The sequence below is a fragment of the Rhineura floridana genome, chromosome 7, assembly GCF_030035675.1.
Source record: "Rhineura floridana isolate rRhiFlo1 chromosome 7, rRhiFlo1.hap2, whole genome shotgun sequence".
Taxonomy (NCBI): Eukaryota; Metazoa; Chordata; class Lepidosauria; order Squamata; family Rhineuridae; genus Rhineura; species Rhineura floridana.
The window spans coordinates 60,426,340-60,450,735 of record NC_084486.1 but is presented as its reverse complement, the minus strand read 5'-3'; the positions used below and the strand labels follow the sequence as shown (position 1 = coordinate 60,450,735).

The following is a 24,396-nucleotide window of genomic DNA, read 5'->3' as shown; positions in this document are numbered from 1 at the left end:
CAATACACTATCCTCTTGCCCAGGCACATACTAAAATAAAATAAAATAAATAAGAAATCACAAACTGTACACAATCACACAATCACACACTCACTCATACAAAACACTCAACCATCCACACAACACAGCAGCAACAGCTAAGAGTAAGCTCCATCAACACAGGACATATTATTTCTTTTTCCTAAATGGTTCATGTGGCCTGAGATTGGCCCTGTCCATGTTCAAGTGCCTTCTCAGCTTCATGATCTCAAATATTTATATCTAAAGTGTCACAATTCAATACTACCAAATTCTAGAATTTCTACAGCAGGATATTTGCTTCCAGAAACATGGGGAGGGGGGAGGGGGAGGAGCTTTGAGGGTTACACTCTTCTTTTCAGCTCAGGAGGCAGAGTAGAAGTGAGATCATGAAGCTACTGCCTCCCATATCCCAGATGAGCAGCCACAGCTAATATGAAAGAACAACATAACCCAGAGGGGAGACTTATTGCATTAAAAAAGACACAGGGCACATTTGTGTGTGTATTTTTCAAAAAAATCATTCATAATCCCAAGTGCATTCACAGAATGGCTTTGTGTAAAAGTTAGATCTGAAAATGGAAAAGGACGAGGGAGCAATGAAAGAAGTAGCTAAATTCATTCAGCCTGATTGAAAGACACTTTGCAAACATGGAGGTCCCTCTTCATATTAAAAGCTCCACACGTATTCCTATACCCATGGAGTTGTCCCAGTCACTAATATGTGATGAAATCACTGCATTTGTTAGTTCTGCAGGTACATTAGAGCAAATGTTGAATGATGGATTAGAGCCACAGACATTAAACAATCCATGACTATCTCACATTTTTACCTACCTATATTTAAAAAAGATGCCAATATTTTTAAAGCACAGTGGAAAGGATGCTTACAGGTTCTCTCCATGTGGACTAGATGTTTATTAATGCATTTAACCCTATCCCTTACTTCAGATTAAGGATCTCCCCACTTTTTCAAAGCGTGTTATACTTTATAGTATGAAGTAATTGTACTAATCTAATTGAATAACATATAAAAACTCGTATAGACTAGAAAAATCTGCCCTTTAGCTCTCTTTTACTACTCAGAGAGCCTACTAGTAATCAAAATTTGATAAAATTTCACAAATTTTGTTAAGTGACTCAGGATATTGACTTGGGTCTTAAGTTTTTGCTCTGTAAAAAAAAATGCTTCCACTCATAGAAGGACAGCTTAAGGTTATGGAATGAATGCTCTTGGAGGTCACTGATTCATAGGGTCACCATAAGTCGTGGTCGACTTGAAGGCACATAACAACAACAATTCCATATACGGAACTCTCCTTCCATGAACAACGGCTCCTTCCGTGAATGGAGTGAAGACTTAGGTTCCTTCAAGCCATATTGTAGAATGGCAACTCTAACTTGTGCTAATGATTGAGAGATGGATGCTGTAGAGTAGAACTTATTCTACTTTAAGTAATCTTAAAAACTGTGATCTTGAGAAAGCCTACCTGAAGTGAACAGAATTAAAATAGTTTTGAAACTGAGGGACATCAAATTGAAGTTTCCTATCGGTACTGGTTAAACATGAAACAGGGGCATAACAATAGGCTCATGTTACCACCTTTATTTGGTAGAATCCTGAAAACTGCAGCTTTCACTTGGAGAGCAGAGAAGAGCTTGTGACTGAAGGATTAGCAATGAACATCCATGGCTTGAAGTACTACTCTTTCCTATCTCCACAGTAGTGATTTGGATGTAAGAAGAAAGTGGAGCATTGATTCATACAACTTCTATATGCAGCCAGAGGTGTGTTAATGAATCATTGTCTCTTTGCACAGCTTCTTTATTTGCTGGATAAGTATGTTTATGCATTGATGGAAAAGATGAATGAATGATTGATTGATGAAACAACCGCTGTGCTGTTGAGCCAGGTTGCAAAATGGAAGCAATAATTTCCTATCCAGCAGGGTTGCAGTTGTGATTATGAAGAGCAGAATGCTAAAGAAATTTATCTAATACATAATAGATACAGTAGTTTCTGTCATTCTGAGAATACTTAAAATCTCACAAAGAATATATTATGGTTTTATGAAGAATAAGGTGAAGCAGATAAATTATGGAAAAGGTTTCTAGTTAGAGACATGTATCATTAATAACCATGACAGGAGGGAAACTGCTATTCCTTAATAAATGTATTCAATATTACATTTTTATTACACATTTTGGAAGATAAAATTTATCTTTAGTAATAGCGCAAGGAGAAATTAATGTTTCTTTTCTATGTGATGTTTTATATTTTGTTTGTGTGGAAGCATATATACCTCTGAGGCCAATTCTTTCCTTGCCTAAAAATAGATATGCTTGGGTTTTGTATATGAGAAAGTTTGACCTGTTCTTCCATGGCAAGAGGCTTTCAAATACTATAACTGCCACTCAAAGTGCTGCTAAGCAAATAATGTTCAGTGCCCTTTACATGGGCTTTAATGTTGTTCTCAATCTCACTTTGTAGGGGCACTTCTGTAAAAGTTTTTTTCTCAGTGTGGGATGGGTGCAGACGACTGCTGGGTGAGAGGTGGAGTTGCCCAAAATCACGCAGAGGTATCATGTACAGCTTCACCCACAGAAGATGGGGGAGGTGAAGCCTTCTTCATAAGCCTCCATACATAATCCCACGCTGCTCGGGAGGGTCCTCTGGCTCTTCAGAGAGGCTGTGTGGGGAACCCTGGAAGGAGGGTGGAGGGGACGAAGAATTCCCCTTGAGAGGAGCTCCTTTCACTTGTTAGTTAGGTTCCAAACCATTATTCCTTGTCGAGAAAAATGATGTACTGGTGTGTGTACACACAGACACACACACAGAGGCAAAATCAAAATATAATTTTCATGCCATTAAGGCATCAGCATTTTGAAGGTTGGTCCAAAACTGGAGTTATAAAAGAGGGTGACTCTCCCACTGTCCACCTTTACTAAATCAAATTGTCAGACATGGTTGATTTGAGATGAAAGGTAAGTCATCTTTAGATTTTCATCGATTTGTAACTGTAGCAGGGGGCACCTTGAAACTACTTCCTTTAGGGAGTTCTCCTGCCAAGTTTCATCAACAGAAAAATGAAGATTCAGTGCCTACTTTCTCTCTTCAGTGCTGAATTACAGATGAACAAGGATTTACCAAAGTTACAAAGTCAAACAAGAAAAGAGAGATTTTCTTCCCTTTACAATTAGCATAGAAGGCCATGCAGTTCTTTAAAAATCATTTCCAAGCAGTGTAGTTGCGCTATATTCTTCAGAAGTAACATTTTTCAGTGACAAACTCCTATATAGATTGGTCCATTTACACTGACGTAAATTTTAAAAAATTAGGATTGCAGTGTAGTTTGTATCCATCTCTGCATGTGTATACATTCTTCCATTCAAAGAAGAATACAGAACACAGTTCTCTGTATGCCTGACTGGGCCCCAGATTGCAGCTCTGATGCACAACACATCTCCAGATTTATGTGTTTTTCACACTTGTACCCCACACTTCTAGTTTATCCACATGGAGCATTTCTTCATAGCAAATACAGTGCTTTTACCTTCGTAATAGATTTGCAAGGTCCACACTTTGTGCTTCAAATTCATTGTTTTCCATTCAGGAAGGATTAGTGTTGCTGCTTCCTTGTGGCCCCTCCCTCTAATTTTACATTTTTACTCCCTTTGGTTGCTCAGTTACCGGGCATGTGCAAATATTTTTGACCTGCACAGTATTTCCACTCCCTCCTGCCCCACCGCTTCCTGAAGTTTGGCAGTTGAAAAGAAGTGAGGTCATCTGCCCCCCTTTCTGCACTGCCTTTGCTTTTTTTGAGTCCATTTTTCCTTGTTGGAAAAACAAATCAATATAAGATTGATATTTTAAATAAAATATCAGTAAACATTTTGAAAAAATATCCATATCAATTTTTTTGAAAAATTGATATTTTGATAAAATATTGATATTAATATCAGTAATTTTGAGGTGACTGTGAAATCCGGAAGCCCCTAATCATGGACTGGCACATGAGCGGTGGATATAGACTCAGTCGTCCTGGCTCAAGGACTGAGGCAGTTGAGTAGTTTGGCAGCTATATCCACAACTGAGCAGTCCTATTCAGGATCCACTCTGCTCATCTCGTATGGGGTGGGGCTAGAAAAGGTGCCCTAAACATAGTCTGCCTCATCTCTCTCCCTGACCGGATTACCACGTCCAGTGGGGTCACCACTTAGAGGTCGCAAAAGACAATTGAATTTTGGAACATGGAATATACGGACATTGCTGGACAATACAGATAGCGAACGTCCTGAATGCAGGACTGCCAACATTGTGAGGGAGTTGAGACATTTTAATATTGACATAGCAGCACTCCAAGAAACACGAAGAGCAGGAGAAGGACAACTGAAGGAAGAATAAGGAGGTTATACCTTCTTCTGGAAAGGACTGCCTGAACAAGAACGACGAATACATGGAGTAGGCTTTGCTATTAAAAACAATCTTGTGAAGCTCTTGTCAGAAGTTCCTATTGGCATTAATGAACGACTCTCAACTCTCTGGTTAAAGCTTGCCAAAAACCAGCAGGAAACTATTGTAAGTGCTTATGCACCAACATTAGATGCTGATGAAGACATCAAGGAAAATTTTTATAACCAGCTGCACACCATCTTATCAGAGATACCTAAGGAGGATAAAATTATCCTCTTGGGTGATTTCAGTGCAAGAGTTGGGCATGATTTCGATTTATGGCCAGAAAACATTGGGAAAGAAGGAGTTGGCAATAACAACCTGAATGACATTCTACTTCTGACTAAATGTGCAGAGCATAATCTTGTTATTACAAACACACTCTTTTGTCAGAAAAATAAATTTAAAACATCATGGAAGCACCCTCGGTCAAAACACTGGCATCTCCTGGACTACTTAATTGTCCATGCCAGAGATCGTTGTGATGTACTCCTCACTAGCACCATGATGAGTGCTGATGACTGCTGGACAGATCACCGACTAATTCGATCCACTATGGCCATTAATATTGTTCTTCAACATAGGCTCCAAGGAAGAAAACCAAGGCGTAAAATGAACATCCATGCCCTTCAAGATCCTGTTAAGTGAGCCTGCTTTCAAACAACTCTCAAGAAACATCTACCAGTGGAACTCCCTGAAAATGTCGAGTAACACTGGATTAAACTGAAGACATCCATTATTTTGCAGCATGTGAACAAACTATTGGATACCAAACTAAGAAACATCAGGACTGGTTTGATGAGAATGATAGTGAGATTGAACATATCATCGACAAGAAAAGGAAAGCCTTCCAGATATGGCAGAAAGACATTAATTGTGCTGCTAAGAAAAAATCTATACCTGTGCAAAGGCTGAGGTCCAAATAAGAACTAGAGAACTTAAGAACACCTGGTGGATAAAGAAAGCTCAAGAAATCCAGCACTTTGCAGATGCTCATGATGCACGGGGCTTTTTTAATGCCACAAAGGCCATCTATGGACCAACAAATTATGGTAGAAATCCCTTACGTTCAATGGATGGTACCAAACTTCTTAAGGATAAAGAGTCTATTGCACTGAGCTGGAAAGAGCATTACCACGACCTCCTTAATTGTAACTCTGTCGTGGCTGATGAGGTCTTTTTGCAAATTCCACAACAACAAACTAGAGACGAACTTGCAGTATCCCCTAATTTGGATGAAGTCAGTAAAGCCATCAATCAAATGAAGAACAACAAAGCTAGTGGACCTGATGGGATTCCTGCTGAAGCCCTTAAAGAAGGTGGGCCTGATTTACACAACAACGTCATAAACTCATCGAAAAAATCTGGATGAGGGAGGAGATCCCGGAAGACTTTAGGGATGCCATAATTATCACCCTTTTTAAGAAGGGTGATAGAACAGGTTGCAGGAACTATCAAGGTATCTCTCTTCTTGCTACTGCAGGTAAAATCCTTGCAAGGATCCTCGCAAATCACCTCCTGCCGATCTCAGATTATGTCCTCCCTGAATCTCAAAATGGTTTCCGCCCTTCCAGGGGGACAGTGGACATGATCTTCACTGCATGACAGCTTCAAGAAAAATGCTGGGAGCAGAATCGACCTTTATATATGGCGCTTATTGATCTGACTAAGGCCTTTGACACTGTGAATCGAACTGCTCTCTGGACCATCCTTCTGAAAACTGGATGCCCTGATAAATTTGTTATTATTTTGTGACTCCTTCATGACAACATGACAGCAACAATTTTGGACAACAATGGCTTTCAGAGCGATCCATTCAGAGTCGGATCAGGCGTCAAACAGGGATGCGTCATTGCTCCTACCTTATCTGCTATCTTCATTGCTATGATTCTACACCTTGTTGAGGGGAAACTTCCTACTGGTGTGGAAATCACATATCGAACAGATGGAAAGCTTTTTAATCTCAGTAGGCTGAAAGCAAAAGTAAGGTAATGTCAACCTCTGTTGTAGTACTTCAGTATGCCGATGATAATGTAGTCTCTGCACATTCAGAGAAAGATCTTCAAACTATTCTAAATGTCTTCGCAGAAGCATATGGAAAGCTTGGGCTCTCACTTAATCTAAAAAAATGTAACATGAACATCGACAACTGGGAAGTCTTGGCCCATGAATGTCCCAAATGGAGGTCGGCTATTATCAAAGGGGCTATGGACTTGGAAGAAGCACGAATACAGGGCGAATGGGACAAACGAGCTAAGCGGAAGGCACGTCAAACAAATCCTCATCGCAACCATCTTCCATCTGGAAACCTATGTCCTCACTGTGGGAGGCTGTGTGGATCCAGAATTGGCCTTCACAGTCACTTACGGACCCACCATTAAAGACCTTATCTTGGAAGACAATCTTACTCGGCCACAAGTGATCACCAATGAATGGTAACATCTATAGAAAGAAAGGATAGGATGGATCACATATCAATACTATCTCTATCCTATATCAACATTATCTCTCCCTAATGCACCAGATTCCTTCCTACAGATGTTATTAGAACAGTGAGGAATGTTTTACTAAGATTTTAAGACAAAACTATAGGCCCTCCATGTGAGCTGGTCAATAGCTAGCAATTTAATTATTTGTTTTATTAAATATTTTTGTAGGATGCCCATCAAAAGCTCTTATCCATGGTAACATTTAACACCAAAGCAGAAACATTTAAATGCTACTTACCCCAATTGTTACCCCCAATGATACAGACAATACTGTCTATGTTGAGCCCAGGGGTGATGGACCCAGTCTTCTTCCCGAGGAAGGAGGGGGAAGGCATGAGTTTCAGAAGCCTCAGCCGTTAGGGAGCATGGACGATCCATCTGTTGTTGAGTCTAACCCCGACCTTGGGGAAGAGAGCGAGTCGCCCACCCCACCATTTCCCATGGCTGGTCCTGCCGCTCAATGGGACAGCACTCAGCCCCCCAGCACTCCCATGGGACTGTTGGGGGATGCTCCTGAGAGAGCAGACACTCCTCCTTCACCAAGCAGTATCTTAGAAATGCCCAATGCTTCCCCGCTCTCCGCTCTTCCACCTGCCGATCAGGAACCTGTGCTTTCCGATGAGCCTTCGGAGGCTTGCCCTCCCTCACTGCGCTCACGTCAGGAGAAGCGGACAGGGCAGAAGGGGGCATGTGTGTGACGGAGTGAGAGGTTACACCCCAATACCTCTCCTATTTGAGGCTACCATGCCCAGAAGTGGGCACTGAGTCAACTTTCCTCACAAGTTGCAGAGCATGTCTAGAGTGCAGTTAGGGATTGTAGTGAGTTAGCATAGGGGTTTCTATGAGGCGCACAGCTTTTGATGTATCCATTACTTTAATAAAACAAGAATTGATTGCACCCTCATCTCCGACTGGTGGTTCTCGCTGTGAACTGGACAGTCTATGTAGATAGGAGGTGGACTACGAGCATATTCCATTCAGACAGGAGAAGTTCTGTAAATGCTGTCATTTTAAGCTGGATGGATACGGAGAAACAGTAATGGGGCAAATCAAGGGATTTTTTTAAAGGTGTGATATCATAAGCAAGAGGGAAAATTGTGGGAGACACAGAGAGAGAAAATGAAGGGGGCACATCCACTGACTATACAAATACAATCTCAGTTATTTAGCATCTGTCACCTAGAAATAAGTATAGTATAGATATGTATTAAAAACTGACAAATATAGGAATCCATAGTGGAATGTGGGGCAGGGGGATAACTGGGTGACACTCCCCAAAACCAATAGAAATCTAACCACATGAAACATAATAGCCTTTTCTCCACTGAATAATCTAATTATATGACTTATTTGCTGGCAAAAATGCAATTAAATTTTAAGCAGTTGAGGAGATTAGTACAGTGGTTAATGCTAAAATCTCATGAACCCTGGAGCCTGAGTGGTATAGCATTTAATTTTCTACAAAAAAAACCAAGGAGCAATTATCTCCTATACTAAGAGATTTTTGCAGTGTACAGTATTAACAAAATTCCACCAACGTGCACAGATGCTAATTGGACTGGAGTTTATGACTTGCATACAGGAAAACAATTTTTGACATATTGAAATACAAAAGAATATGCCAGAACATCTTGTACATGTACTTGGTTTCATTATCTGAAAATAAAGAATTTAGTGGCAAAAGTGCAAACAGACCACCTGAGAAAGTTGACCAATTTTGAGAAAATCCAGTTACAACAGAAAACTTAACAATGGTCTTTATAAAAATATATAATATATTGATAGCTAAGAAAACATGCAACCACACTGAAAACAACTGGACAGAGATTTACAAACCAACATTCCTGCCACAAAACAGGAATATCTTTGTATGACAGGTCACATAATTTCAACACACATAACTATCAATCCTTCTGTGGGCAGGAAGATATATATTAGATAATTAGACCATTTACAGGCGGGCCCCACTTATATGGCAGGTTCCGTTCTGGACTGCCGCCGAAAAGCGGAACCCATAGACAATAAGGGTGCGTGTTGCGCAAAAATGACACAAAAATGGCACGCGACAAGAAAAACTGCCGTAAAAGCGGAACAAGCGCCTTAAAGTGGGGACTTTCTGCATTTGCACAATGCTGCATTAGTGGAACGCCGAAAAGCGAAGCACCGTAAAGCGGGGCCTGCCTGTATTATACAGCCATGAGAGTGGCTGTATACTATAGTCAGCATGGATTTTTGTTTTACGCATGCAAATGATCAATCCATTCTCAGCAAACTTGCCCAGGATCCCATTTCTTACCACCCGGACTAAAAAGCAGGGAAATTCACGATTAGGCAAAAAACCTTGCAGTTTAACAATGTACCTATAGCCAACAGGTATTTCTATCAAACTTTAAAAAGCAGGGAAATTGGACAGCTACAGTGAATGTACCAGGGGAGCAGGAGACTTGTCCACCTCTCTGAGATATTGTACTGCCCTACAAATCTGAGCATATGGTGAGTGGTGGCAACACCTGCAGTCAGCCCAAATAACGGAAACAAGACATGTGCTGTGCTGATCTTGTTTTAGCAGGGAGGAAGCAATATTAAAACAGTTGATATGACACTGAGCAATAAAAAGGCTTTGAAATTAATAAAATTAAATTTTCTAGGTTAGATTCTCTGTAGAAACAGTATTAACACAGAAAAGAAGCAAAGTAAGAACACCAACAAACATACAAAAATGTAACTCTCCATCTTTGGAGATGGCAGGTGTTGTCACCACTCACCATATACTCAGAGGCACATGTTATCAAATTCTTCCAAGCTACACAGCAAGTGGATTGGACTGTGAAAGACCGACCCAAATGGTGTTTGCATTTTGACAAATGTGTGGGGCAGTCCAATATCTCAGAGAGGAGGTCCGGTCTCCTGCTCCCCTGGTGCATTCACTATTAGCTGCCCAATTTCCCTGCTTTTTAAAGTTTGATAGAAATAGCTGCGGACTATAGGTACATTCTTAAACCACAAGGTTTTTTGCCTATTAGTGAATATACTGCTTATATTTAAACCAAACTGTAAGCGGTGTACAACAAGTCAAAACATCAACTACAAGAAACAATCAGTAAAATACAGTTAACTGAAGAAAACATCCTCTTTAGTATCAACAGAATATAAGCATTGCATATAAAATTAAGTACAAGAAATACAAGAAAAAACCATAATATACATATTAAACAGAATATTCCCTAAGTTTCAAGGGGAAAAAAACCAAATCAGCTCATTTCTTAATCACAGTATAATCAAAAGCAAAACAATTAAAACAGCTGGCCTCCTTTATAACCAAATCTGGTCTAACTACAGTTTGGGGAAAAATCGTTTAGTTTACTCAAACACACCCTTACAACATCAGCACATTCATATTGAAACATATCAACATTCTGATGATGAGGTCTTTAGTAAAAGCAACCCAGTCTCTCATAGTATGATTAGCCAAGAGCTAAGTGGAGATAAAGGTCCTGTGAGGAGATAAATTTCCTGCCCAGTTGAAGATCAATAGCCTGGGAGGAAAGACTGACAGCTATGAGGAAGGCTGCCAGAAGGGTCTGGGAAGGCATGGCATACTTCAAACGGGCATTAGTCCTACACGCCCTCCAATTTTTTGTTGTGTCATTGGCTATACTGCTTAAGCCAAGAAAAAGCCCCTTCCTCAACAGCCTCCTGTCTCTGAAAAAGGGGATTTCCCATATGATTCAGGATATCCTCCTGATCTTGACTGAGAACCATCTGTTGAGAATGGTGAAGAAAAAAATGGAACACAGCAATAATGTGCACAGTAAAGTCTATTGTGAAGGTGCAGCTGGCAGCGATGAAGATATGATCAAGTTTGTAGATAACTAAGAACACAATCCTGTTACAGTGAAACAGAAATAACTGTTGCAAAAGTATGCATACAAAGTGTTATGAAAGCTGTAAAGCTAAAAAGATTTATATTAAATACTATATTACAACATAAGCACTGTGTTTTGGAAATATAAAATTTTAAAGTACAGGGATGAGATTTTTTTCTTTTATATATGTATTTTGATAAAAGAAATTAAAATCTAAACCAATCTGTAATTGCTCAAGCATGACCATATTTATCCTTTAAAAGATCAAACATTCAAATGTTTTTACAGAGAGAGAAAAGTCCAGTAGGTAAGCATTTTCTCCATTGGCTCTATCACTTGGTATGATGTTTGCTTTCTTTCTTTTTTTATCTGAAAGCAGGGATCCCAGGAGCAAAAGAATTTGGAGAGCTTGTAACCAGAAATGTCACCAGGGGGTAGCTGTCCTGCTTCCTGTGGTAAAACAGAGGAATGCTCTTAAATTCTATTTTGAGAAAAATGAAAGAATGAATCCCTTAGGACTCAGTCCTATCAATTATTTTGTGCTGAGCTGTGAAGTAAAGGAAGCTACTCTTCTAGCAAAAGGGTTTTGTTTTGTACAATGGAGGCTGGTGGCTCCAGTGTCAGTGGGGAGTTCAATTCATTCCAGGTTTTAGTCCAAACTTTCAAGGAGCTTGGCAAGGTGCATCAGCATGGGCTACTCTGGGCCTTTAATTACTCAAGGCAGGGATGGGGAACCGGTGCCCCGCCATGGGCTACATCATCCACCATGCCTGATTATTGGCCATACTGGCTGAGGCTGATGGGAGATGGAGTCCAACAAGATATGGAGGGCCACAGGTTCCCCATCTCTGATTTAAGAAAAAACAAAACATGTAGCTGCATGATAAATATGTGTTTGGTCCTAAGCAGAGCAAGCATTTGCTTGAGATCTAGGTTTCAAGAAGACTTTGGTACAGTTGTTCGCAGAGACAGAGTTTACTTCTCCTTAAAGATATACTGTGAGGTAAAAAAATTTGCCCCTTTTGTACAGCATGGCTGGAGAGACTGAAGTGAATGGAACTGATACGTAGACAAAGTCTTTTGGAGAATTATAGTTTGATACATGAACATGGCATTTGGCCACACCACAAATTACATTGGTGCAGCAATCACCAAGTATGAAAGACCACCTTGAGGCTGAACAACTTCACCAAATATTAACAAAGGAACACTGTGGATTCTATCAAAATCTGTGATAATTTGGTTTAGGTGTCACAGGTCAACTTACCACTGAGAGGATGAGGAATTGTACATTGTTTCTTCTTACTTGTAATGGAAGATGTGGAAAGTTTGCGAGAAAGAACACCTCCTTGTTTCTTTCCTGAAGCATCACCCTGCTGGGCTTTCCTCAGTTGTACCATGTGTTCAAGTTTCTTCAGACGTTCTTGTGAGCGGGAAATAAAATGAGGCTTGTGAACTTCCAGAGCCTCCTAAAAGAAAAAAATATATTTTTGATTGACGGTAAGGACACAAAGGGCATCATCCAATAATTCCTTTGAAGTGACTTAGTGAAAGTTCTGTTTCTCAAGTGTTTAGGTTAGCATTCAACATCTATGGAAAGTATCAGTAAGTTCTCACACAATATGGACCTGAAAACTGAATTGAATCTTTCAGATGGGTCTGTCTGAAATACAGTATCTCTCAGCAGTGTGGGACCTCGTGTCTCAACAGGGGACATGGCAATCACATGCCTTTGATCGGCAAGTATATCTTTCTGCAGCACTGGAAAGACAAGTCCCCCCTATCCACCAGTGAATCAAGGATCTGTCCTCACTTGCCTTTCATAAGCAAACAACATACCATAGACTTTGGAACAGGAATGGGGAACCTGTGGCTCTTAGATGTTGTTTAACTCCCTCCAAGTCCCATCAACCCCAGCCAGCATGGTCAATGGTCAGGGATGATAGGAGCTGGAGTCCATCAACATCTGGAGGGCCACAAGTTGTCCAACCTTGCTTCAACAGATGAATAACTTCCATGTTATATGGAAAGTATACAATGATTTATACGCCTAATCAGGAAAAAAATTACTTGCCCTATCCTAGCTTACATGCTATACAAGCCTGTGGACAACACTGGAACTGATTGCCTGTAGTCTTTACCCTCGTCATCCCTTTTCCCACCCTGTCCAATGCAGTTATTGCACTGGTATGTTTCTTATATGGTTATATGTTGTATTACTCAAAGCAACATGAGTAAAGGGGGGGATGCTTGAAAAACTGTTAGATTAAGCAAAGGTAGCTATTTCTGCAAACACAACTCTTGTTTTTGCAGTTACCAGGTCTTGAACTACCTTTTTGCCCTAAATGTCTAAATAGAAAAACAGGCAGGCACAATTAATGGCTTCCTTATATATCCAAGAAGAAGATCTGTTGTGCCTTAGTGGTTAACAAAGCAGCAGAATCCATTTATCACTGTATGCTGGAAAAGAAAGAAAAAACTGCAGTACACTCTTTGCCTCATCAATGAAACACTTTTATTTGACTGTTTATTAAATATTTTTCTGCTGACTAGGCTGTTTACTCCTAACCATTAACACATTTCTATAGTCATTTATCCACTGTCCTTGACCGCATAGGACTCAGACTGTGGTAAGAGAAAATTCCCTTTCATGTTGGGGCATTTCTAGCTTTTAACTAGAAATGTTCATGACCAGTGTTATAAAAGGAGAACAGGATATTATCAACAGCAGTTGAAAGTTGCCTTATATTAAAGTTTAATCCACACTCTAGATTTGGTTCATAGGCAGGGCCATTAAAGTCTTTATGTGATATATGCATCAATCCACCATTCTAGCCCTTAAAACATTTCTTAAGGTTACTTACTTAAGGCTCAATAATTAAATGGAATGTCTTCAGATAGGTAGGGCTCCTGACATGGACAGTGTAATATGTTTTAAAGGGCACAGCAAGTAGATAAAGCACAGCTCAATGAATCACTGACCTCTTCACTTGGAAACAGACAACACAAATAAGAGACCTAATTAAAAGAGCCAGTATGACAAAGTAGTAAGAATGCTGAACTAGGACTTGGGAGACCAGGGTTCAAATATCCACTCAGCCATCAGGCTCACTGGATGACCTTAGGACAGTCACTATCCACCTACTCCACAGGGTTGTTACAAGAATGAAATGGGGAGTGGGAGAACCATTACACCACCTTGTGTTCCTTGGAGGAAAATTACATTCATATCCTTGGATAGAAATGTAATAAATAAATAAAGAGAAAAATATTTTTTATTCTCTCCTATGAACTTTACGAGAGCCAGTGTGGTGTAGTGGTTAAGGTGTTGGACTATGACCTGGGAGACTAGGGTTCGAATCCCTACACAGCCATGAAGTTCATTGGGTGACCTTGGGCCAGTCACTGCCTCTCAGCCTGAGAGGAAGGCAATGGTAAACCTCCTCTGAATACCACTTACCATGAAAACCCTATTCAGAGGGTCGCCATAAGTTGGAATTGACTTGAAGGCAGTCCGTTTCCATTTCCATGAACTTTACAGTGCTAAGATTCTTTATTACTTTCCCAAATGTTCTGAATAAAGGTGAGCTGTATCATACAGCCACAAATGTGGCTGTATACTACAGTCAGCATGGATTTTTCACATTCCACAATGTTAAATTGAAAATACCCCCTATGCCATTCTGATGCTTCCCATAAGCTCATTTCAAAACAAAACCTTACAAAACTTATACTTCTGAACTCAGAAACGCTTGCTTAACAACCCTCTAAATTTTCATGGCAATACACAAAACAGTCAGAGGGAATTGAGAGTTCAAAGTGTAAAAAGGGGGGGAACAGATCCCTTTTGGACTTTTTTCTGTCAGAGTTCTCATAATTTGTTGAAATTAATTAAAAACAGCTATGTTCACAGAGTACCTGTAATCCTATTACTGACCTTGGCCCTCTGACCTTCATCGGCTGCAGTTTAAAAGTTAAAGAAAAATGCCTGGCTGATTTTTAATTAATTTAAGAAATTTAGCATTGAACTCAATGATAAGGCTGGGCATGCTCAGTATGAACCAACTGTCAGTGTTCTAAAAGCTGGACTCACAGCTGCTGGGCTTGCCTAATCGGGGCTACACCCACACCAGACCCTTATTTCATTTTAGACAGTCATGGTTCCCCCAAAGAATCCTGGGAAGTGTAGTTTATGAAGGGTGCTGAGAGAAGACTCCTATTCCCTATTCCCAGTGGCCAGACTGGTTTAACAGTCAGCCACTCTGATTGAAGCTGTGTGAGTGGAATAGGGCATCTCCTGGCAACTCTCAGCACCCTTCACTAACTACACTTCCCAGGATTCTTTGGGAGAAGCCATGACTGTCTAAAGTGAAATAAAGGTCTGCTGTAGATGTGGCCAGTGACAACTTTGGTTTAAATTTGGGTAGGAGACTGCATGTGCCTGCTATAGAATAAAAAGGTGGGGGAAACCCTGAAAAAGAATGATACTGTTCACAATGTTTTCCTTTTGGAAAGGGGCTTCTGCTCTTCCCAGTGCCCACCCATCCAATATCCTCCCCTCCCCATTCCTCACCATATGCTCAGAGGCACATGTTACCAAATTCTTCCAAGCTACACAGCAAGTTGATTGGACTGTGAAAGACCAACCCAAATGGTGTTTGCATTTTGACAAATTTGTAAGGCAGTACAGTATCTCAGACAGGAGGTCCGGTCTCCTGCTCCCCTGGTGCATTCACTATAGCTGTCCGATTTCCCTGCTTTTTAAAGTTTGATAGAAATATCTGTTGGCTATAGGTACGTTCTTAAACCGCAAGGTTTTTTGCTTATTAGTGAATTGCATTAGTACATATACAAGCATAGCTTGTTTAGTAGCTTGCTAATTAGAACACAGTTTTATCATTTGTGCATAGCATGTTCTGATACGTAATAATTTTGTGTGTCCATTAAGAATGAGTCTTGGTAATTCCCTACTTGCTGACGTTGTGGTTTTGCTGCCAGATGTTTTCCAGAACCTATTCAAGAGCGCTAGGGCAAATGGATATTACTGTCTATTCAATACATGCTTGGTAGTTTCTACTCTCTTTCTAAGGCTGAAGCAAACTTAAGGGAGTGTGTATGGGACATTTTGCATTAACAATTTTGTCTGCTGCCAAAAACATCCCCCTTTCATACATTTTTGCAAAAAGAGAGAGAGAGAGAGAGAGAGAGAGTTTATGTGGTGGTCATCCTCTCTCAATACCATTTGCAATAGTGATGGGCAACCTTTTTACTGTTGAGGGACAGATATCCTAGAGGTAATTCTGACAGGGGCCACATGCCATTGGTGGGTGGAACCAGAGCCAATGATGGGCGGAACCAGAGATGGAAGTGTTCTTGATCACCTAATCCAAAATAAAAACCGCCACGCTTCAATTTTCACCATAGCTACCTCAGATTAGAATTCTAAGTCATATGCAGATCTACTTAGAATAAACCACACTCAGTTGCTGAGGTTACTCTCAAATAAGTATATAGAGGATTTTGTTCTTGCTACTGTTCTTGAAAGCAGGTGAAAGTAATTCCTTTCTGACTTTAATGTGCTGTATACAGACACCCACACAACAGAAGCCTACCAATTTGTTTTCAGATGGGGGGGGTTCTTTTCCCCAAGCAATGCAACCAGGAAAAAACGAAAACTAAAAAAAGATCAGCTACAATGTTGCCCTTTCCAATGGTTCTACAATTACCCAGAAAAGGGCAGGGGAATATTTTTTAAACCCAGTAAAAATAAGAAGGAAGTGAACAGGAAGGAAGAAAATCAGATGGGATGGAAGAATTGGGCAGCTTTAGGAAGCATTGGGGGGCACATAAGATGGGGCAGTGCATGTTACCCAGATGTGATTTAAAGATCAGGAATGCTTTCTTCCCTCAATGTGCATTGGGTTCTTTTAGGGGCGGCCAGCAGGGAGGGGCGCTGCCGCACACCTGACCTCCTGTCAGCCATGTTACTGTGTTTATTGGGAGGGAAACTAGGAGGGGCGAGGTGGCATGCAGTCATCCCAGTGCAGGTGCTGGAGTGGGAGCACCGTCCATCGCTAGTTTTCTTTATGTTGCCAAACAGGTAATCTCTTTCCTATATGGTGTTGTGAGATTATCATGCTGGCTCTGTGATCCCTGGCTGGGATCATTTAAGTAGCAAGATATTTGGGAGGGAATGGTGCTCATGGGTCTATGAGGAACCCTGGCTGGGATCATTTAAGTAGCAAGATATTTGGGAGGGAATGGTGCTCATGGGTCTATGAGGAACAGATATCTCAAGAGTGGAAAAAGTGGACATCTGAAGGGAGCTCAGTGAACATTTAGGGAGACACAAATGTTTCCTTGTCACATTGAAATGTTTTTGACCATTTGGTGCTGCCTTACTTCTTCGTGGCAGTGGTCCCAAGAAATCTGAATGGACTCTGATCATTGTGCCAACTATCAGCAAAGCAACTACTCTGGGAAAAGTAACTGAGTAGTGGGGGTTTAGCTACAGTTACTTTTGTTTGCTACTGATTATTTAGATCCATTCCAACCCGGCTTCCAGCCTGGGTTTAAAACTGAAATTACCTATGCTGAAAAGAAAAGAGGACTCTGCTAATTATCCTTGGATAGAGTCATGGAACTATAGGCCTCTATTTTGTTTCCTATGCTCTTTAACATCTACCTGAAACCAATCTGAGAGGTCATGCAGGTGGAGGTGCCACCAATATGCTGAAACGTTCAGTACTATTCAATAAAGGACTATTCCATTGTTCTTTTTCAAAAACAAAACATGAATGAGTTGTCTTTCAAACACGCAAAAACAATGCACGAGATGGTAAAAAGGATGTGTGTGCATGTGCACATATCCTTTATGTTCTTCAGAGTCAAGGAGAAGTCCTGCAGGAATATAGGCAAAGGAATTCCTATCTAAGGCCTAACCAAGCTGGTCCTTAAGACGCAAACAACAATGTCAAATAATAATAATAATAGGAAGATTGCACCTATCTTCAAAAATATGCATGGATGATTATATATTCTAGAATTCATATACAGGCATCCTTACATTATTTATATGAGTGATAATAGTCCCAGGCTATGGTCTGAAGGTACATAAGGCCAGCTCCCTGCTGAAGCTAAGAAGGGTTGGGTCTGGTCAGTGCCTGGATGGGAGACCACCTGGGAAACATATGGAACTTGGGTTTCTATCATGAAAAGAAAGGTAGGGTATAAATGTAATAAATAAATAAACCTTGCACATTTTTTAAAAAAAAGTAGGACAAACTGGCCGGTCTCTACGCAAAACAATAAATGGACACATATGAATCAGAAATAGCAGTATTCAAAAACCAGTGGGGAAACATTTCAAAATCATAGGACACTCTGCAACTTATAAGGTGGCCATACTGGAACAAAGGAACTTCACAGGGAGTCTGCAATGTGAAACTGCTGAATTACAAACCAACAAGAGGTTTAATTCTATCACCTGTGAACGGAACTGGAACAATGGATTTTTATCACAACCATATGTTAATTGGCTTACCAATTTTATTTATTTTTATTTTCTAAATATATTCGTATACTGCTATTTCATTTAAAAACATCAAAGCAATTTACAATGAATAAAAAGCATATAGTAAAAAACATTTTCAAAATACAGTAAAAACAAAGGTCAACTACTGCAAAAAGGTATCTTCTGAATTGCCTGCATAAGCCTGGCAGAACAGAAAGGTTTTTAGCAGGCATTTAAAGGTTAAAACAGAAGGTGCCTGCTAAATCTGTTGGCAAAGCATTCCAGAGAACTAGGCTGATAACATGAAAGGCTTGATTTAGTATTGATGTTAAACGGGCCTTGCCACCTTGGGGGGACAACCAATGTCACTCCCACACATGATCTCATTGATTGAGGTGGGATATAAGGATTCAGGCAGTCCCTAAGATGCCCTGGACCTAAGTTGTTCAGGGCTTTATAAATTAATACAAGGACCATGAGCCTGGCTCGGTAGTAGATGGCAACCAATGCAGATGTTTTAGAGTGGGTATTTCATGTTGACAGCCGTGGGCTCTCATCAGCAGCCTGGCTGCCACATATTGCCCCAGCTAAAGCTTCTGAAGGGTAGTGCCACATAGAGTGGACTGCAGTAATCCAGCCTCAAGGTTACCAACTCATGGACTACAGTGGTCAGGCTGTCCCTGTCCCGCAACGGCCATAGCAGACGAACCAGACAATGCTGCTAAAAGGCACTCCTAGCCACAGAGGTCACTTGGGCCTCTAGTGACAAAAGATGAATATAGGAGTGCTCCTTCAGAGGGAACACAGCCCCATCCAGAACAGGTAACTTGCCTATCTCCTGGGCATGGGAACCACTACCAAAAGGGTCTGTGTCTTCCCAGGATTCAAGCACAGTTTACTGGTCCTCATCCAGTCCATGACAGCAGTCAGACACCAATCCAGAGAATTCACAGCCTCTCCTGATTCAGATGTTATGGAGAAACAGAGCTGCATGTCATCAGCATACTAATGACACCCTGCTCCAAAACTCCTAATGACTGCTCCCAATGGCTTCATATAGATGTTAAATAGCACTTAGCAGAGAATAGTACCCTGCAGAACCTCATAGCACAAATGTCAGTAGGCCATGGAATGCTCACTCAGTGCTAAACTTTGGGCATGGCCCTGAAGGATCAGGATCTCTTCTCGATCATCCAAGAGTACAGAACACAGAATAATGGGCTCAAGTTGCAGGAAGCCAAATTTCAACTGAACATCAAGAAAAACTTCCTAACAGAGCGGTACGACAATGGAAACAATTACCTAGGGAGGTGGTGGGCATTCAAGAGGCAGCTGAACATCCACCTGTCAGGTATGCTTTAATTTGGATTCCTACACTGAGCAGGGGGTTGGACTTGACGGCCTTATAGGCCCCTTCCAGCTCTACAATTTGATGATTCTATTATTCTATGAAGGTAAGAGCGGAACCACCATAATACGGTGCCTCCAATGCCCATCCCACTGAGCCAGTCCAGGAGGATACCTTGGTCAATGGTATCAAAGCCTGCTGAGAGGTCGAGCAGAAGTAACAGGGTCTCACTCCTGTCTCTCTCACAACAAAGGTCATCCGTCAGGGCAACCAAGACTGAAACCAGGTCTGAGTCCAGATTGTAATGGATCTAGATAATCAGTCTCATCCAGGAATACCTGCAGTTCCTCCACAACAAGCTTCTTAATCATCTTTGTCAAGAAAGTCATGTTGGTGACTGGTCTATAATTGCTACACTCCATCGGGTCCAATGCCGATGTGTTATCAACAACTATTTTTGTGTGTGTGAATGGCCACTGTTACTAATGTAATTATCACTGTTTCATTTTCCTACTTTTCATTTCCTTCTGATCTCATTGTTTATCATTCTTTTCCCCCGCCCCAAACCATCAACTCAGAATAACACTTCATGCATCTGATGAAGTGGACCGTAGTCCATGGAAACTTATGCAATAGTATTTTTTTCACCTGGGATCCCCAGTATGGTGCCCACTGATACCATAGCACCCTCAGACACACACTCTGATGCCTGCCAAAGCCCCCCGTCCCACCCAATTAAAAAAAGTAAATTTTGTTGTTAGATTTTATTTATTTATTTATGTATTTATTTATTGCAGTTTGGGATGGGATTGCCTTGCGGGAATGGTGGCCTATTTTGTCTGTTTGGAGGAATGTGTTTTGCCTGTTTGGGAGGGAGGGGGGATTCTGAGTGTGGCCAGTTTTTTTTCCTGTGAAATGGGTATTTTGTGGAGCGAACAACAGTTTCATCAATGTTCAAATGTGTCCCTGGGCCCAAAAAAGTTGGGGACCCTTTGTCTTTAAGGTACTACAAGATTCTTGGTTGTTTTTGCTGTAGCAGAGAGCAGGCAAACATGGCAACACCTCTGGAAATTAGATCAGTAAGGATTTGTAAAGTGTGAGGGGGGGATTGATGGAAAGGTAAGGAAAAGAAGTTTGTGTATAATCCAGCAGGATAGCGGCAAATTTTGAAGGTGCAACTGACTCCCGTTTTCAACATATGAGGCAACCCAAATGATTCCTAAACAATGAACAGCAGCTTCAAGTGACCTTGTTGGTCTCCTGATAAAGTAAGAAAAGAAAGAAAAGAAAACGAGACTTTTCTGCCACTAATGAATTCCCAGGAAAATAACCATCACAGGACTGAGGGTTAGTAAAGAAAACATTTTGATATTTTACCCTGAGAGTCAGTGGGTTTGCAGGAATGTTCTCAGGCTCAGAGCAGACTTCTGGCTGCTGGAAGGCTTCATGTTTCTCATGAGTAACATCTGGCTCATGAGCTGCGGAGGTTGTTACCCTGTCGACCGTCTTGTTCATCTCACTTTTCTTATGCTCCTTGAACTTGATAGCCGGGCCACAGAATCTGTAATCACCTTAGAAAGAGACATATGTTTATTAAGGGGGAGAAGCTAATTTGAATTTGGGTTCCTCTGCAGGTCTTTGGATCTGGAGGGTGGTTTCTGAAACAAAAAGGTCAAGTTATCTACACAGAATGCATCAAGCTGAGAGGGTTAGGTCTTGTTAGGGGGCCGCTTACACATTGCCAAAAAAAGAGATGCATCACCAAAAAAAAGAAGAGAAAATACAGATTTGTATAAAATGGGCATGTGCTAATTTAAACATATGCAAATTTAGAAATTATGACTATAACTGCTAAAACTAAGGCTGGGTGTACACATGCAGTGAAACAAAATGGCTGAATCCTGAGAAGAAACACTAGAAGTGGCTGAAGGTGGCAGATGCCAGGTTTGAAAGCTCATCAATTTTTTTTAAAAAAAAAAAATCCTGTAAGTTAAAAAATAAACAAACCCTGGCACACTGAGAAGAAAAATTGTATTCTATCCCACTTCTTGCTATGTGACTTTTTTACTGTCAAGGAGAAATTTCCAACCTACTTACTCAGTGCTGCCCCATCTGCATGAAATTGCACTCAGTCTCCAACTTCATTGCTGCCTCACTCCATTGCATGATTGTCCAGTCCTGAGACCTGCTGCTTAATATGTTGCTTTCCAGAGGGGAAAACTAGGCATTGCTCTAATTAATTTAATTAATTTTTAGCATTTATATAGTGCTACAGGAGTATACAGATTATCTCAGAAATCGTTATAATCTCTCTGTAAAATAGAATACTATCATCCCAGAATTATTATTTTTTAGTACCCTCTTATGACAGATGATATGGGGATACGAGCGGGGGGACAACTGAAGAACAGTGGTTTGTCTAAGGCTACCTAGTGAGTTCATGGATGTGGGAAAACTTGAACCAGAAAGCTCGACTCACTTAGCTGCCCATCTCTCAATAGCTCATAGGCTTTGAGCCTATTTAGATTTACAGCAGTGATGATGGAATATGATGGGCACAATATGATTACTTATTGTATTGTTCCCTAGCCAGACTGAGTTTCCCCCCCCCAATCTTACAGCTGTTTTTTTTCATTGCTGCTGTATTGATCTGCATATTCAATGGTCCTATTTTAGTGCTATTACTATTAGATGAGAAACTAATAGACAAAATGCTGAAATATGACTTCAAATCATTAAAAATGTAATCAATCTAGTAGGTTTTAAAAAATTGTTTTCCTTATTTGTAATCAAGCTTGAATGAATGCTCCTTTACAATCAATATTTCTTGCATAATTTATAATCCCAAAGAGGAGTTTGTGCTCAGAATGCAAATAGAAGGTTACAATACTTTACAAACTAAAAATGCCGGATTAGTATAGAATGGCAATTATGTTGGGAAGAACACTGAGATGCACGACTCTTACAAAAGTGACAATAAGCTTGTGTTTCCTGCCAAATGATATGATTTCAGGTGTTAACCATCTGGGAAGATAGCCTATTTCAGATTGTTTCAAATGATCAATTGCAGTAAAGAGAAAACCCTTTTCCCCTTGTGTCATCGTAGAAGCTTGATACTATTATTTCCAAAGAAATGACCAAATCAAAATTTAAAGTTGTTTTCTGCACCTGTTTTACAAAGTTGCAAATCCTCTCTCATATTGACTGTTTACTTTACTTGGGCATATTTTTGCTGAGGCAGGTTTTTGAAATGTATTCTCCCTGTAGAGAGGTTTGCAGTAAATTGAAAACTAAGCATTTGTTTTGGTTATTTTTCCAAACAAAAATTCCAGTGGACACTATGACTGTACCCAGTGAGTATAGTGCACATTTACCATACTACTGGCATAATGTCTTGTGCGTATTCCCACAGAATTGTTCCCACAGTACACACAGATCTGCCCCTAGGGCTGCAGTGAATGGGAAAGGCATTGTATGACCTGGAGCTGCTATCTGTATGAGGAGTTTTTGAATTGGGAAAAGGATCTACTAGGGACTGCTATAAGCCTAATTCAGTTGATTGGTACTTGTGGGTCCCAAATGCATGAAGGGCCCCTCTAGAATACACTGGCCAGCCCCAGTGCTAGATACATCTACTAGCCATGACCCCAAACTGACATGTGAACAGCATCAGCTTGAAGAGGGCCTAAGCATGCACAAAACTACACAAGTAGAGACTCTTCCATGGAGGTTTACTTATTTGAGCAAGGAATCCCACAGAGTCTCAACCATATCCCTCTGCTAAGTAACTAACAATCACGCTGGACAGAGATCAAAGCCAAAATGCCGCAGCCTTTCTGAGATCTTGTATATGTACAGGATAACTGGTGCTACCCTATTTATTGAGGGCTACTTTTCTTCCATTTTACTTCAGCACTGGAGATATTATTTGATCTTGTAAATAAAGCGAAGTTTAGAGACAAAGATGCAGGTGACTAAAGATAAGTGAATGCATTAATAAGACCTGAGCATTCTCAAGTATTGGTGATGTGGTTGGGAAGACCAGCTCCGTTCCTTGATAGGCTATCATGGATCTGTCTTCTATCTTAAGCTCCTGTTGCTCTCAGTGGCAGTAATACCCACTCATGATTCCTTGCCATGATTCCTTATAATACACATAGGGACTACACATAAAAGAAGATGATGCAACTACACTGAGAGTATTCATGTGGGAAAGTAGGGGATAAGGTAAAGAAAGGTATTGGACAGGTGATGGGAAGAGGCTGAGTTCTTGTGGGCCTGGCATGCACCTGCCACAACCAGGTTGCCTACTGAGGAGCAGCAGTATAGTGTAAACGGTGTTGGACAGATATTATGCACATGGATTCCAGTGCAGTCTCACCTATGGGCTCACTTGGGTATATGCGCGCGAGAGGGAAGTCGGAAGACTAACAGTAAGCGCCGTTCTCTTCCAGACATTTATTATACTTTTGCAAACATCCAAGACTCCAAATTTACTGCTCAAAGGACTACTCTTAACTGTGACGCTCCTTAGCACGTTGGGAGGCAAAGATTATGGGATTACAAATGTCTTTAAACCTATTTCTGACCCTCCTCATGGTGTAACTGCAGCTCATGACACATTCAATATGGCGATGGAAACTGTGAGAGTAAACACAGAAGTCCTCTAATCCAGAACCTTTATCAGACCTGGTGGCCCCCCAGATAGC

At 40.7% G+C, this 24,396-nt stretch overlaps 1 protein-coding gene across 3 annotated transcripts in view; it reads right to left on the bottom strand.

Annotated features, from left to right (window-relative positions):
• Positions 1-24,396, bottom strand: part of C7H10orf90 (chromosome 7 C10orf90 homolog) — a 188,908-nt gene that overhangs the window by 22,273 nt on the left and 142,239 nt on the right. For 2 of the 3 annotated variants that reach the window (XM_061634365.1, XM_061634366.1), the window contains exons 5-6: positions 21,065-21,258; positions 12,094-12,295 (exon numbers count right to left, since the gene is read on the bottom strand). In XM_061634365.1, coding sequence (XP_061490349.1) covers positions 12,094-12,295; positions 21,065-21,258 — 396 coding nt within the window. Of the gene's footprint in view, positions 1-11,220; positions 11,277-12,093; positions 12,296-21,064; positions 21,259-24,396 lie in introns of those variants that run through there. The other variant, XM_061634367.1, reaches the window with a different exon arrangement.